This window comes from Danio rerio, chromosome 21 (assembly GCF_049306965.1).
Source record: "Danio rerio strain Tuebingen ecotype United States chromosome 21, GRCz12tu, whole genome shotgun sequence".
NCBI lineage: Eukaryota > Metazoa > Chordata > Actinopteri > Cypriniformes > Danionidae > Danio > Danio rerio.
In genome coordinates, this window is record NC_133196.1 from 8368435 (window position 1) to 8385459 (window position 17025).

At 33.6% G+C, this 17025-nt stretch overlaps 1 protein-coding gene across 2 annotated transcripts; it reads right to left on the reverse strand.

The window, feature by feature from the left end:
- Positions 1 to 2063: 2063 nt before the first annotated feature.
- LOC795570 (uncharacterized) lies at positions 2064 to 16578 on the reverse strand. 2 transcript variants are annotated; one of them, XR_012397123.1, is made up of 6 exons: positions 16201 to 16549; positions 12145 to 12477; positions 11877 to 12026; positions 7062 to 7165; positions 3386 to 3820; positions 2328 to 3168 (listed from the first exon to the last, which is right to left on the reverse strand). XR_012397123.1 is itself a non-coding variant. In XM_003200821.7 (5 exons), the coding sequence occupies exons 1-5, from the start codon at positions 16256 to 16258 to the stop codon at positions 3764 to 3766; spliced, it is 702 nt and encodes a 233-aa protein (XP_003200869.2). In that variant the 5' UTR covers positions 16259 to 16578; the 3' UTR covers positions 2064 to 3763. The 2 variants fall into 2 exon arrangements, 1 of the variants encoding a protein (XP_003200869.2); XM_003200821.7 differs by having other exon boundaries at positions 2064 to 3820; positions 16201 to 16578.
- Positions 16579 to 17025: the final 447 nt, after the last annotated feature.

Genomic DNA, 17025 nt, shown 5'->3' on the forward strand with positions numbered 1-17025 from the left:
AACAGCTGATAGTGTTTTGTTTTTATCACAGCTAGTGAGAGTGGTTAAAGCTCAAGCGCATTTAAAAAAAAAAAGAGAAGTGTCCTGAAGAGGGCGGGGCTTTTCAGATAGAGAGCATATGATTGGTTATGATTTGATGAGAAACTGCCCACATAGCAAAATATCTCTGACTCAGCTCTGGCCCACTTTGCTTGGCCCACATGGCGCAGTGATTTACGGTACATGACTGGACCAAGTCTGGCTTCCATTCAAGGGCCAAACATTGACTATGTCTGGGCAAATCTCAGCCAAGTTAATAACCCATAACTGAGCCTAAACTGGGTCAGATATGTTGGTGTGTCACCACTGCAATAAACTGATAAACCTATTAATCATTGTGCTTTAGCCCTGCTATGGGCGCTTTTTCTCGAAACGACCTGATTGGTTAGTTTTTTTTTTTTTTTTTTTAATAAACATGTATTTTAAATGTAGTTCAAGATAGGCCAAACTTACATAACCATTGTATCAATTATTAACATCTGGGCCAAATACTACATTTTACATCTGACCCAAGTATTGTGTGCCGCCTTAAAGACGGTGCCACTTCTTTGGCCCACGTGCTGTATGCCAGTGCTGGATGAATGCCTGCCAGATTTATGTTAGATAGATTTATGCTGCCTTGGTGTAGTTTGAGGTGATGAGAAAAAAATCGTTGCTCCATATAAGCAGAAGTGACAAACTTTACATGTGTTTATCAGTTTTATATCTTCTAAACAAACTTTTGCTTTGGAGCACACTTGCTTATAGACATCTTAAAAACTAACAATACTGATGCTAACATATAAAAAACATGATTTTAATATTATGAAACGTTTAAAAGTTATATATTTTAAAAACATATCTGTTCAAAGTATGACAAAGATCAATATTTCCCAAGTGTAACAATGTACAGTCTGGACTTTCAACTATTTTGTAACTATCAGTCCGCTACTGGTCTTATATCTTTACATAATTTGTAAGTCATTTGTAAGTCGCTTTGGATAAAAGCGTCTGCTAAATGACTAAATGTAAAATGTAAATGTAAATATAAAACATTAAGTTTGAAAAAATGAAATGTGAAAATTACGGAACTTGTTTACATGAGGTTACACTGGTATAGGCAGACGTCATGGAAGGAAACATATAGCCTCTTAAAGCATGTGCTAAAAACACTACCAAAATTCACAGTGGTTTCCGCTCTCATCGTTGAACTATATACATGTAGACTTGCCCTTTAATACGCTAAGGATGATGCATATAAACCTGCAGTTTGCATGGCATCTGCAAACAAACATTGACTGAGGTCAGAGATTTGCTTAAAATACATGACCTATTGAACTGGTTATATGTGTTTTAATGAGCAATGATGATGCCCGAGGACTTTTACTTTGAAGAAAATGTATTAAAGTCAAAGTGTTTTCCTTCACTGCTTCAAGTAGTTAACATTAAATTGTTGACTATAATAACTGCTATATGAAGAGTTTAGATGCAAAAACCTCTAAATGCCATCTGAATTTTTTCTCTAAAATGAGCATTTTAATCAGGCTCCTGTTTGTATGTTCAGTAACATCACTTTGGTGGCAAAGAATAAGTGCTTTTCCTGGTCTTTAAAGTGAAATATCTCAACAGAAACAAAGGAGGCTGAGAAAAATATTAATTTTCGATGGAAATTTCAGACGGCATTTGGAGGTTTTTGCATCTGAATTCTTCACATACACATTTTCTGATTTTTTACATCAAAGAAATTTGTTTGCTATACTTTGATAAACAAATTCCTCAAGATTGATTTGCTTGAAGATTGACCAACACACAAGGTTAAATGTGTGTTTATAAAATGATAAAAACCTCATAAAGCTTCACAAAGCACTTTTGTTGACACAATTGCAGGCTTTGTGGTCTTAACACATGTTTGTGCCTATGATAAAAGCTGAATCTAGGTCATGTGGTCGTGCTTAAAGTCGACCATTGCAACCTGACTGTAAATTTTTTTGGTTGGAGTCATCCAAAATGTGAAGATATTTGGCAACAAAATGAATGAATATTGCCTATATTAAGAAATAACCTGTATTGATTTTGTTTGATTCATTAGGTTTGTACACTTTAACTTCATATGAAACATATTTGTTTGGTCAACAGAGAAACATGCATAAATATCAAGCTGAAAACAGGTCGAAGGAAACCAAATGCACTGCAGTTTCCATTTCCTGCCATTGACCCGTCAATACCACCACAGTTTCCACCCTTACAGTCAACATTTCCCCCACTCTTCTTCTATCTTTTTTTGCAAGAAACTACATAAGAGTCACAAATTTTTTTCATACTTTATGAAAAGAAAATTCTGTATGTACAGATAAAGAAATCACTTCATACTTTACTAAATATTTTACAGTTATTGTTCCTTGCACATAATCACAGAATTGTTACAGACATTGGATTTCACACATGTTAAACGTTAACCACATCATGAAAGTGTGAGAATCAAACTTCTAAGAATGCAAATAAGCACTGATACAGAATAAAAGTCAGACTTTTCATAGTTAGATAGACAAACCGGGTCTCCTTAGCTTCAAACAGGGTGCGAATTACAGGGAGGTTTGGGGGGGTGGGGGGGTGGGTTGAATTAACACTTGATCCCTCCCTGAAGGACATTAAAACAAGATGTATGGGCAGGGTCAGCCCTTTAATAGTAATAAATAGCTTTCTCTGACATCTGATCTTAAATATTAATAATTAAAAATGTATAATAGAAATATAAATATTGATCCCCCCCTATAACGGATTATACCATTGTGAATGTAAAATTGCGGCAATCATTGCTAGGTAAAATATAATTTAACAGTCTGAAACTGGCAGTTCTAGAGCATTTACAGACATCTTAAGTATTTACAAAACATGTTTCTTAAAAATATAGGTGTTTATGTCTGCATGTGCCCTAAAAAAAGGAAAACTAGACTCATAATATGTATAGTCTGACCTACAGTATCTCTAAAATAGTCACTAAATATGCCCCAAGACACTGTAAATGTATACATTTTTAAAAAAAATATATGTAATTGAAATACATTCATAAGTTTGATTCACTTAAGTCTGTATTACCAAACTACTACACTCTAAAAAATAAAGGTACACAAGCCGCCACTGGGGTGGTACCTTTTCAAAAGGTACAAATTTGTACCTACAAGGTCCATATTAATACCTCAAGGGTACATATTAGTACCTAAAAAGTGCAAAAGTGTTCCTCTTAAAATTTGTAGGTACTACTATATACCTTTGAGGTACCAATTTGGACCCTTCAAGTACAAATGTGTACCTTTTGAAAAGGTACCACCCCAGTGACAGCTTGTGTAACCTTTATTTCTGAGTGTACCGAAATAGGTTAAAATCCACTCCCACCCTATAAGTCAATGTATAATTCACACACTGGCTTCAAGGTAAACACTGTGTACTTAATTAGAATCGCAACATTATGAACAGGAGCCTATGCATGCAGTCGGCTTGAAAAATCTGCAGTTTAATTCAATAAAAACAACACAAAATGAAAATAAGAACAAAACAATCAATGTAGCTGCTATAAACAGAGAGATTAGCATCTGATACCACAATCGATAGCTTGAATGCTGCATCTAAAACAGCTTCTGCTATTTACAAAGGCACTCTCATGAAAGCAAGACAGAGGGGGACAGAAATAAAAATGCGCAATACGATCCAGTGAGCAGAACATCGAGTTCATCTTTCAATTTTGTTGTCATTGTTCCTCACCCCTCCGTAGATCAAAGTAAGACCAGTAAACAGGCACTTGATACTGTAAAGAAACAGAATATGAATTAGTCAGTTAGAATATGGATGGAATAATGGAATCATTTAATTGAAATCCTGCCGAATTGAAAGAGATGTGATATATGATCAACAGTGAGGTCTCGTGCTCCCTGAGAACCCGCCGTAGGACTACAGATGTTGCTCTGTTGCCCAGAGACTGAATATTATGACATAAAGCAGTGATGTTGGAGGCAAAATCATTTGTTCTCATAAAATGCTACACATGGGTTCTGGAGGTTTATTAATTTTCTCCATAGGGAAGTTGATTTTTAACAATAAAAGATAAACCTTGAAAGTTGTGAGCTCTGACGTTGTTAATTGATTGTATATGCTTTTGCTCAGCCCATCTGCTCACATTAAATCAACTTATTTTAACAATTGTGTTCAGTTGTGGGATTCATACAGAAAAAGGACTTTACCAGCAAGTGTAATCAGATCTTTAGCTCTGCCCACTTACATGAAGCACCACGAATGACATCAAGTTGGTCTTTCAATGTTCTCAAAACACTGAATTATTTCTATAATGTACCCTAAAAATGATGGGGTTTTTTGTCTGACAGGGACTCACAAGTATGAGCACATATCCCCAGTTCTTTCTTCTCTGGGCTGGCTGCCTGTTTGGTCATGGATTGATTTTAAACTGTTAATTTTTAAATCTTAAAATGATCTGGCACCACCTTACTTATCAGACCTCCTACATGTATATAATCTTGTTAGGTCACTAAGGTCTTCTGATCAGTTTATTCTTTAGGTACTGTTGTGTGTGCCGTTCACTCCTGCCCTTAATAATTACTTCCAATTGATCTTGTTTGTCTTTTTCCCTTTTCAGTTTTCTATTGGTTAATCTGGTGGCGTCAGGCCTTTAAAACAAACAGAAGCGGACTTCTACGGCCCCTCATTCCTCCACGTCACCACAGTTTTTGACGGCTTTATTGTTGTGTTCTCCTTTATGCTTTCCTTTTGATATTTGTTTGGAGTGGGGAGCTCCAACCTGCCTTAGGTTTGTTTGGTTGTTCTTTATTATGTTGTTGGGCTCCCCATCTCTTGTCAATTTGGATTGTTTTGCTGGTTATGTTATGTTAATAAATAATTTAGCTGGAGCACTTTGGCCGTTGTTTATTATGTTACGTTGTCTTTTGGTCACGAGTCATATTTAAGTTAGGGACCGTAACAGGTACCAAGGTACAAGACAAGGTAAAAAACTTCTGAAACTGCATTGTTTATCTTTAGCATTTGAGCCTTTTTAAAGCTGCGTTCACACTTGACTTTTCTCCCCATAGACTTCCATTTATACGCACGTGAATGTGTCAGACCGGAAACGCAGGGTAGTGTGTCAAGTTTCACAGGTTGCTTAGGTGCAAAGTTCAAGCTTAGTGGAACTCTGAAATCGCATCACTTGACTGCGTGAGACCAATCAAGGATCAAAACATGACCTCTCTGGACAGAAATTTAAACATTGAGCAATCGTTTGCTTTTTTAATGTCTAATCATCTTGTTTAATCCCCCTTTTCACAGCTCCGCACAACAGAATGCTCAAACTCTAGTGCAGGGGTCACCAATCTCGGTCCTGGAGGGCCGGTGTCCCTGCAGGGTTTAGCTCCAACTTGCCTCAACGAACCTGCCTGGATGTTTCAAGTATACCTTGTAAGACCTTGATTAGCTTGTTTAGGTGTGTTTGATTAGGGTTGGAGCTAAAATCTGCAGGACACCGGCCCTCCAGGAACAAGTTTGGTGACCACTGCTCTAGTGTGCCTGCAGCTTAATGGTGAGGGGTTTGCCTTATGATTTAATTGTTATGTATGTGATGTAGGACTTATTTTAATTAGTATTGATTGTGTTCAGCACTTTGGGCAACGTTGTGTTGATTGTGTGATTGTGTTGGGTAAAAAATGTGCTATGTAAATAAACTAACTAACTAACATTGTTTGGACATACCCACACTTTTGGTTAAACAGTGTAATTAAAATGTTAAAAATTAACCCAACACTGAGTGTATCTATATTTGACCTAAAGTTATGTTCTTTTTTAAGTATTTCTCAAGCACAGTTTAACTGAATGTTGTTTGTGAGAGATCTCACCAACTCATGACAAAATCTTAGCCCAGGCTCTCTGGAAATATATGTCTCAGCCTACAATTTGTGGAGCAATATATTATTCTTAGAGCAGTGTTCCTGTAGGATCATCAGCTCTGCATATTTTTCATGTATCCATAACCAAACACACCTGATTCAGATCATCAGCTCGTTAACAGAGATTGAAAGACCTGGGTGTGACAGACAAAGGAGACATCCAAAACATGCAATGCTGGTGGTTCTCCAGGAAGTGGTTGAGAAACACTCACTTAGAATTCACTCTTAGAAATAAAGGTACAAAATCTGCCTCTGGGATGCTACCTTTTCAAACGGTATATTTACAGTGTACAGTACAATTAGTCATTAGTATATACCTTTTAAGGCTCACTTTTGTATCTTTAAGATACTGTGAGGTACACATTTGTACTTGTTAAGTTTTAATATGTATCTTTAAGCACCTTTTAGGATCAAAAATATACCTTTTGAAAAGTAACAGCCCCAGTGAAAGATTTTGGACCTTTATTTCTGTAAGGGTAACTTTTATTGTATGTTTCAGATCCTTCTTGTAATTATCCACGAAAAGGCTGCTTGTTGTACAGATCACATAGCGAACCACTGATACCACTAAACCCAATAGCAGTTGTCAAAAGCAAAAGTAAAAGAAAAGTGCACTGCGAACAGTTTTACCTTGACTTCACATTGCTTTTATCTTTTTTTGTGAAACCAAAGTTCACCCAACTCAAACCCAACCATAACATCACAAGTACAACATTAAGTGAACTACATGCAAACTGACCATGTCAAAAAAAGTGGTCCGTGGAGATAGATAGGTGAGGCAAAGGTATTAGTTTACAAATAACAGACACTGTTTAGTTATGTTGTGTTATTAATTTGTTGTTGTGCAAAGAAATGCATAAAAAGCCCCTGTAAAATATCATTAGTGTGAAAAGGAACAAAAAAAATGTTGTTGTCTGCAGTCAAACATATGTTGAAATATGTTTTGGCGGTTTCACAAAAATGTAGACTAAAGCACATATTTCCAATAAGCCTGTGTTGCAGCATTATTTTTTATTAATATAGCCATATTTAGTGTATTAAATAGACTTAAGTTTTGGTGCTATCTTTGAGCATGAACCTATGTTGGATTTTACTCACCCACTGAAGGGATCCTCGGGACGAGCCGGTGCTTCCTTCTTCCTCCTCCATGTGCTCATGCTCTTCTCCTTCACTGTGTGGAGTCTGATGAATGACCCTTCGCTCTGAGGAACATACAGACACATTGAGAATTAGAGGTATGATTGTATCAGATGACTTGTAGGTCAGAAAGTAAATCTACCAATTTAGAACTAAATCTTTATTGGTTCAAGTCTGACTTCATTTCATACTGGATATCTCTGTTAATTATTGCTTTTAAAAATGAAAGCTGAACAGGGTAGATTATTTACAAAGCTTAATTTATTAATGAATACAAATTGCATATATATATATATATATATATATATATATATATATATATATATATATATATATATATATATATATATATATATATATATATATATATATATATATATATATATATATATATATATATAAATAGTTATCCATTTGAGGTAATGTATTCTCACTACTTTTTAAACACACATTTATTTTTCAAGGTGAAGATGTCTAAGGTAAGGAAATCTGATTTTTATATGTGTTTGAATTTTTCTGGTTAGTAATAATGTGATAGGTAATGTGGGACGAGCTGTGGTCAATCATAAACTTGTGATGCTCTCGAAATTAGTTTATAAATGAACTTCACATATAATTAACATTTATTTTTCTTAAATACCACTGCACATTAATCAAAAATAGACTTTTATTATATTTACAATTGGAAGTTTCTTTCTTTCTTTCCAGACGGATAGCCTAAAAAATCTTCCAAATAAGTCATGTAGACTGGTTCAGTGTGCATGACAGCAAGTCTAGACTGCAAGTGAGCAATGTGAAGCAACAAAAGTACACTGTTCCCATTATAAATCAACCACAAGCAGAACTGCATATATAGAGAAGTGTTCCAGTTTTTGCATGCAAACTATGCCCAGGCTAACTACAACAACAAGCCCACTTTAACACCAACTAAAAACCAGCGATAGCTAAACAAAGCACTACTGAAAAAAGCTTCAGTCAAATAACTAAAAAAATAAATAGAAGTAACTTTTTTCTTTTTCAAATATTTTCCTAATGATGTAAAACAGAGCAAGAAATTTTACAATTCTTTTTACAAGTCATCAGACTTCTAAGCATAAAGAGAAACTGGACTGATACATACACACACACACACACACACACACACACACACACACACACACACACACACACACACACACACACACACACACACACACACACCAAACAAACAAACAATCATGCACACACACACAATTAACTACAGAAACTGCTATTTTTGACACTGCTCTATACAACATGTCTACCTTAGTGATTATTTTATATTATTTATTTATTTTGTTTTATAGTGTGAAGTCCTGTGTTATGTTGCCAATTAATGTTGTTTAATGAAGCACCTTGGTCCTGGAGGATCATTGTTTTTTTCACTGTGTACTGCTCTGTATATTGCTGAAGTGAAAATAAAAGCCAACTTGAACTATAGTATATTTTCTAATGGAAAAAAAAAATCCTATTTGAATGTAAATTATGAGAATTTTATTTATCAATTTATTTTCTTTTAAATATTTCCCAAATGGGGGCAACACAGTGGCGCAGTAGGTAGTGCTGTCGCCTCACAGCAAGAAGGTCGCTGGTTCGAACCTCAGCTCCGTTGGCGTTTCTGTGTGGAGTTTGCATGTTCTCCCTGCGTTTAAGCGGGTTTCCTCCGGGTGCTCCGGTTTCCCCTACAGTCCAAAGACATGCGGTACAGGTGAATTGGGTAGGCTAAATTGTCCGTAGTGTGTGTGTGTGTGTGTGTGTGTGTGGATGGTTCCCAGAGATGGGTTGCGGCTGCAAGGGCATCCACTGTGTAAATCCATGCTGGATAAGTTGGCGGTTAATTCCACTGTGGCGACCGCAGATTAATAAAGGGACTAAGCCGTCAAAGAAAATGAATGAATGAATGAATGAATTTCCAAAATGATGTTTATGAGAGTCGGGAATTTTTCTCAGTATTTCCTCAGAGAAAGTCTTATTTGTTTTATTTCAGCTAGAATAAAAGCAGTTTTTAATGTTTTTAAAACCATTTTAAGGTCACTATTATTAGCCCTCTTAATCCATATTTTGTCTGATTATCTACAAAACAAACTATTATAATTAGAAATGTGTAAAAAAAATCTTTTCGAAATTTTTTTAGCCAATCTACAGCCCAACAACAAACAATGATTAATATAACATCGCAGAAAAGAAAAATTAATTGTTTTGTAAATGCATAAACATATTTTTGTCAGCAAAACAGGTCTGAATATAGTATTATTACTAACTACATATACTCCCAAATGAACTTTTCGTTGTTTTTGTTGTTAATGTTGTTTGATTGGACAAATGGTATTTGCAACCCATAAATTGAAAATAATTTATTATGTATCACAGCAAAAAGTAAAATTGTAATATTAATTTCATTGAAATATAGTTTGAACTAGGGATGTCCAGATTCCATCACGTGATCAGATATCTGGTTTCAGACTCGATCCGAATCAGACATTACCTCCCAATCAGGACTCAAATATATATAACATAACTATAGATGTGTTAAAAAATTGTGTGTGTGTGTGTGTGTGTATATATATATATTCTCATTTTTGAGCACATTATGCAGTGGGACTGAGTTAGACCTATTTCTTGACTTCACACAGAAACAGCAATGTGTGCGACATGACATCTCTTTGTTGCAAAGATGCTATTGGTTAAACACCGGCAAAGTAGAACACGAAAGCAGCTTAAAGCAAAAAGTGCGAGTATGTCTGCAGTCTAGAGGTATTATAAAGCTGATGACGACAACATTGTCACAAACATTTTAGGTGGAGAAGCTGTTTTTTTTAATATTAGATTTTTTTTTTTTTTATATATATTTGCTGTTGCACTAAAGTCCAAAAGTGAAGAATTTATGTTATTTATTATTTGATTGTTCAAGCTACCTCACAGAAGTGCTCTGCTTGTTAACAGAGTTATTATATGTTAAAATAAGGTGCATTAAATAAAAATTAAGTAACATCCTGGATCTGTTTCTTCGCTCTTCTTTATTCTTTTTTTATCTATTATAGCGGATTGGGCTTTGGTATCTGTAAATACTCAAAATCAAATGACTCAGACTCAAAAAACCTGATCGGGACATCTCTAGTTTGAATTATACACATAATCGTACTTAATACAATTATATACACGGCTGAAAAAAATCAAGGGAACACTTGGAGTTAAATTGTGTTGTTAAAGTGTTTTCTTTATTTTTTTCAGCAGTGTATATTAAATATCCGGTCACATTTTATTTTGATGGCCTGTTTGTTCAATTTAAGTTACATTACATCTACTTACCAGCTAATTCTCATTAGATCATAGTTAGACTGTTAGGTTGGGGTGCGGGTTAGTGTAAGTTGTCATGTACTTGCAAAGTTTCCTACAGTCAGTTAAATGTCTGTTGAAGGAGCAGTATCAGCAGATATTAAGCAGACAGTCTACTAATACTCAAATGGACCATCAGAATAAAGTGTTACCAAATATTTCTTTTAAATATTATTAAAAAGAAAAAACACATTTTAGAAATGTATTGTAATTTTATTGTCATTTTTAACTCTTATTTTTAAAATATATAAATTGTAATTTGTATTACATAAAACCAAATGTTTTAGAAACATTTTCAAGTTGTTGAAGTCTTTCAAGAAGTTCAAGTCCTTGAAATAAATGTCAACTGATGCATTTAAAAGTTCTAAAACTTTTTGTAGGTTGTAATAATCTCACCAGTTGCATTTCCTGTGTGAGGGGCTGAAACGTGACAGGCTTTGACATAAAACACCCGCTCACACAGCAACATTGTGACATAGGCTACATAATTTTTCATATTACATGCACTTGCATCATACGCTAGTCAGAAAGTGTGTGCAGATGTTTGCATGACAGTGTGCTGTTGTTGTGCGAGTAGGAAAAAATATCTAATTTATTCAACCCATAAATAATAAGATAAATGTGTTTTCAGGAATGAACTTAAGTGGTTTACACGCTAATAAATGCTGACAAACTTAAGGACGGCTAATTTTTAATTCATGTATACAGTTGAAGTCAGAATTATTAGCTGCCCTGTTTATTTTTTCCTCCAATTTCTATTGAACGAAGAGCAAATTTTTTCAACACATTTTTAAACATAATAGTTTTAATAACTCATTTCTAATAACTGATTTCTTTTATCTTTGCCATGATGACAGTAAATAATATTTGATTAGATTTTTTCAAGACACTTCTATACAGCTTAAAGTGACATTTAAAGGCTTAACTAGGTTAACTAGGCAGGTTAGGGTAATTAGACAAGACATTGTATAATGATGACTTGTTCTGTAGACTATCGAAAATATATTGCTTAAAGTGGCTAATAATATTGTCCTTATAAATAGCTTTAAAAAAAAATAAAAACTGCTTTAATTATAGTCAAAATAAAACAAGAAAGACTTTCTCCAGAGGAAAAAATATTATAGGAAATACTGTGAAAAAATCCGTGCTTTGTTAAACATAATTCGGCAAATATTAAACAATATATAGTAAAATTCACCAGAGGGCTAATAATTTTGACTTCAACTGTCTTACACTTTTAACCCAACAGTTTTGACACAACATTTGTTTATGACATCCCAGCATATTCGATTGTAATAAGCCTAAGAATTATTACAGACCTTTTAATGAGCACCAGTTTTGCAGAAAAAACGGAAGTACTGTGCACTGCAAATGAAAAAACAATGCAGTAAACATGCATGGGCTGTCAGTATTGAAATGTACCTGTTTTTTTACAGTTCCTCATCTTGCAGATGCTGAAGGCCAAACATAGGGTCAGTAGGCCGATGGCGGAGCCCAGAGATAAAGGCAGGAAGTTATCTAACAGCCAGGTTTGGGTGCCCGTGGTCTTAGTATTTGGAGACTGATCAGAATCTTCAAGTGAAAGAATAGATTGAATTAGATGAACTGAATTTATTGTATGACTTAATTATTTATGGTCTTTTATTGTAGAGGTTGTATAAAACATGATTTTGTGACAGAAGAATATTACCATTATTAGAAGTTGTATTTTGTTTACTAATGCTGATGGATACATTTGTTCCAGTCCCGTTTTTCTTTTCCAGGACTGGTATATCTTGAGTCACTTCACAAACATAATGACCTGTATCATTCTTCTGTATGTTTGTGAGGTTGAGAATTGAACAGTTCAAGTTTTGATGCTCTTGGAGTTTCTGCTTTGGATCTGAAAGTTTTGTCTCATTGATGTACCAAACAACTTTAACACTGTATGTGGATGTATTCCAGCAGCAGCTGATTTGAGCATATTCTCCTTCATTCACAGTGATGCTGGATGGACTCTGATACACACAAAACTCACTTGAACCTGCAAGAGAAGAAAAAAACACAGAACATTGATTTTGTAGAAACTTCAAAGTATTCTCCATTAATAAAATTATTAATCCCCATTATTACAGTCTAAATGGTGCATTGTATTGATCCAACATATGTCAAACATGGGCAAACCCAGTGTTGGGTTAAATGTTTTAATAAAATGTTAATCATGATTTTTAACCCAATGTTAAGTTTGTTAATATTTGGCTGGATTTTAACAACCCAGCATTCTGTAGCATCAGATAATTATTTTTATTGCAATAAATAAATTAAATAAAAATGTGTTAAAATCATGTATACATTTTTTCATTGTTACATTTATTTTATTATTATTTTTTTGTTAAATAAATTGGGTTGTATTAATTTAGTATGAGGTCAAATATGGATTAACCCAACATTGGGGCAATTAAAAACAATTTAATTGATACTGTTTAACTTTTTACTACTTTTTAATGCACTTGTATCATACAGCAGTCAGAAAGTGTTTGCAAATGTTTGCAAATGTTTGCATGACAGTGTGGTGTTGTTGTGCTTAAAGGAAAAAAAATCTCAAGATTTGTTCAACACATAAATAAAATGATAAATGTGTTTTCAGGAATGAACTTAAGTGTGTACACGCTAAAATGCTGGAATTTCATAACACATATTTAATTAACACAAATTTCAAAAATAGACAAACTGAAAAATGGGTTATTTTTTCATTTAAATTTATATTACACTTTTCAAACCAACATTTGGGTCTGTACATATTTGAACCAACCTTGGGTTATAACAACCTATAATTTTTTGGAGAGCAGCTTCCAGGATTTTTCTCCATTACAGTAATAAAAAGAAAATCATGTCAAAAAAGTTGTTATTACATTATAAAAAAAATGCCAGATTGTAGTAACCTGATATTAGGTCAAATGTGGACTAACATCGTAATTTTATTTTCTATTAAATTTAAATACTTTGACTTTTAACCCAATGGTTAGGTTTGTCAATTTTTGACCCAATGTTGGGTTAAGACAACCCAGCATTTCTTAGATAGTAGCTACAAGGAATTTTCCATTACACTGAGAAAATTTATTAAAAAATAATTCAAATGATGTGTAAAAACTGTGGGGTTTCCCCTCATTATTGCACTCTAAAAATATTTGGTTGTATTAACCTGACATTGGATCAAATGTGGACTAACACTGTTTTGTTTAGATTTTTCAATTAAATTTAAAATATACTTTTAAACAAATGGTTGGGTTTGTCCATTTTGACCCAATGTTGGATTAAGACAATCCAGCATTTCTTAGAGAGTAGTTGTCAGGATTATTTTCCCATTACAGTAAGAAAATTGAATTAAAGATAGTTAACTTTTTTTTTTTTTTCATTATTACACTGTAAAAATGCTGGGTTGTATTGGGGCATATTTAGCCGAACCCAACACTGGGTCATCATGCGTAAAAATCTTGTGATTTTCCACCATTATTGCAGCCTAAAAAATGGTGGGTTTATTGACATGACATTGGGTCAAATGTTGACCTACACCGACACCTTGGGTTAATTTGTTTTTTTATTAATATTATTATTAAATTTAAGATATACTTTTAAACAAATGGTTGGGTTTGTCAATATATGGCCCAATGTTGGGTTGATACAACCCAGCATTTTTTAGAGAGTATATTTAAGAAATCTTCATAAAAAAAAATAAAAAAAATAAAAGAGTTTAAATGTATTTGTTTTCATTATTACACTCTAAAACACTGGATTGTATTGGGTCAAATTTAGACTAAACCAACATTGGGTAATTTTTTGTCATTTACATTTAAATTATATTTTTTAATCCAGTTGTTGTCCATATTTGAACCAACACTGAGTCAAAACAACCCAGCATTTTTTAGAATTTAAAAACCATAGATGCAATGCCTTTCATATATTATGTTATAGAGAATTATTATTATCATTTTGCCAAATAGATTTTGAAGGCTACTCTTTAAGGAAAAATGCATTGCTTATTAAAAACAAAATGTGCATCATAAGGGTGTGAAACCATGAACATAAAACCACATTGTTGGGGATAAAAATGTCAGAAATAGCATGCAATAACAAAATAAAAGACCACAAAGTCTTATACAACAGTAACATTGACAGGAACCTTAATTTCAAGATCCAAATATCAATTGAAATATTTTAACATAGACCGCTTGTGCTAATAATGTCTACTAATGTTACTGAGCGACCTCTTTTTTTTTTATTAAGTAGTAAATGTAGAAATCTTCCACTGACTAACATTATTAGTATTAGTACATGCTACCTGTTATTTTGTATAATTAAAATTTTTAATTCATTGTGGTTAATTTTAGTTTGATTCTTTGTAATTTTTGGTAAAATTCACAGTTTCTGAGTAAAAATATACTGAAGGAAATTCGGGCATCTAAAATACATACACAAAAACATAAACACAAATACAGAAGAAAAATGAAATCAAGTATGAATTAACACAATTTTGAGTTTTTTCAATTATCAAATTTATAACATACTTTTTACCACAAAAAGTTGGTTTGTCCAAATCCGACCCAATAAACCAGCATGTTTTTAGAGAGTAGCTTCAAGTAATTTCTTTTTAATAAAAAAAGTAAAAATCAAGTGTAAAAAATGTTTATTATTATTATTATTACACAAAAATGTTTGTATTAATCCAAAATAGTTGTCAAATGTGGACTAACCTAACATTAGATTAATTGTTTAAATTAAATTTGAATGATACTTTTTAACCCAATGGTTGGGTTTGTATATATTTGAACCAATGTTGGGTTAAAAACATAAATAAAATTAAAAAATAAAAAAAAAACACATTCGCTCTAATTACAGAAGGACAAAATGACTGTATTAAAATCATTACAGCATACCAATGCCATATACGTCTGCACTAAAATACTGGTTAAACACTGTTCATCCTGTCAGGGAGTTGACAGTAAAAAAATATATATTGACAAGTAGCATGTAGTGGTAGTTTATACACTGTAAATCCTAACAGTCAACTTTATCAAATGAGATGAGTGTAGTTAACTTAACATTTACTGAAAGTTAATTCTACTCATTTGAAAAGAGTTTTGAACTCAGCGTTGAAGGTAATGAGTTAATTAAATACCTCTTCCTTCAACTGAAATAGAGTAAGTTCACAGTACTCATAGATTAGTTTTTTAACTCAAATGCTTTGTAGCAATCGATTTCCTCAAATGGTTTGAGTTATCTTAACTCGTTAGTTTTACAGTACTCAGTTGGTTTGAGTTCTCTTCATTTATTGGGTTTTACTGTGCTCAAATTGCTTTGTTTACTCCAATGGAGTAAGTTCACAGTACTTATCAGGATTAGTTTTTGAACTTAAGTGGTTTGTTGCAATCGGTTTCCTCAAACGGTTTGAGTTACCTTAACTTTTTGGGTTGTACAATGTAGGATTATAACAAAGCAGAAGAAAGTTTCATAATTCAGAGCACAATTCTGCAGATTGGTAAAATGACAGATATTTATTTTTAAATGACAAGTTAGACCATTATACTTTTCATGGCCAATTCTTAAGTCTTTTATTGCAAAAAATCCAAAATCCAAAAATAAAAAATCCAAAATTCATCATAAATGTCATCTTCTGAGTGCAGGAAGTTATTTCTGAGTTATTTTATGTTATACTAGTACTGAACAGTGTCCTCCATAAGCGTTTTCCAGTCATGAAGGTGTTTCTTACCTCTGAAATAAAGACATGGCATGAGAAGCCCGAACAGGAGTCTGGAGGAAAACTTCATTTCTGAGCGGCTGCTGAGAATCTGAACAGTGCTCTACTCCCACATCTCAAGCTGACAGACACACACACACACACACACACATACACTCGTACTTTCTGATTTTCACCCCCACGGCACTAATTTTGTCACTAAACCACAACACTGCTCTCACAGTGGAACCGCCCCGGACACACTGAGCACAACCACACACAACTACAAACAGCAAAAAGACTTATGCACACACAAAACATGATCATCACCGATGCATTTTCAGAATTAGCTGACAGTCACTGCTAACCAATAAGAGTCTGCAAACAAGCTATGATACAGGAAGTGACTTCACAGATCTGGTCAGCACACCAAAAACTTGTTTGTTGTTTGTTTGTTTGCTTTATTTATAGAGCACATTTAAAAACAACAGATGTTGACCAAAGTGCTTTACAAAACGACCAGCATACAAAATCTATACCTATATATAAAAAATTTGCAAAATATATAAAACAGATTAAAATTAATTACAATCAAAGGCAAGAGACAGAAGGTGATTTTTTTAGATGAGACTTAAAAGCACCAAGTGAAGAACATGACCGGATCTGTAAAGGCAGACCATTCCACAGTCGGGGGGCTGCAGCAGAAAAAGCCCTGTCACCTCTTGATTTCAACCGCGTTTTGGGGACAACTAGCTGAAATGTGTTTTCAGACCTGATTGGCCTCAATGAAGTGTGCCAGTGAAGAAGCTCAGAAATGTAAGACGGTGCCAGACCATTCAAACTTTTAAAAACTAGAAG

Excerpts from the sequence above, each read along its gene's own strand:
- LOC795570 (XM_003200821.7), bottom strand. The coding sequence starts at position 16,258 with ATGAAGTTTTCCTCCAGACTCCTGTTCGGGCTTCTCATGCCATGTCTT. Across the intron at positions 12,478-16,200 it reads GCCATGTCTTTATTTCAGAG|GTTCAAGTGAGTTTTGTGTG; the intron begins GTAAGAAACACC and ends CTTCTCTTGCAG. Across the intron at positions 3,821-7,061 it reads CCCGAGGATCCCTTCAGTGG|TATCAAGTGCCTGTTTACTG; the intron begins GTGAGTAAAATC and ends GTTTCTTTACAG.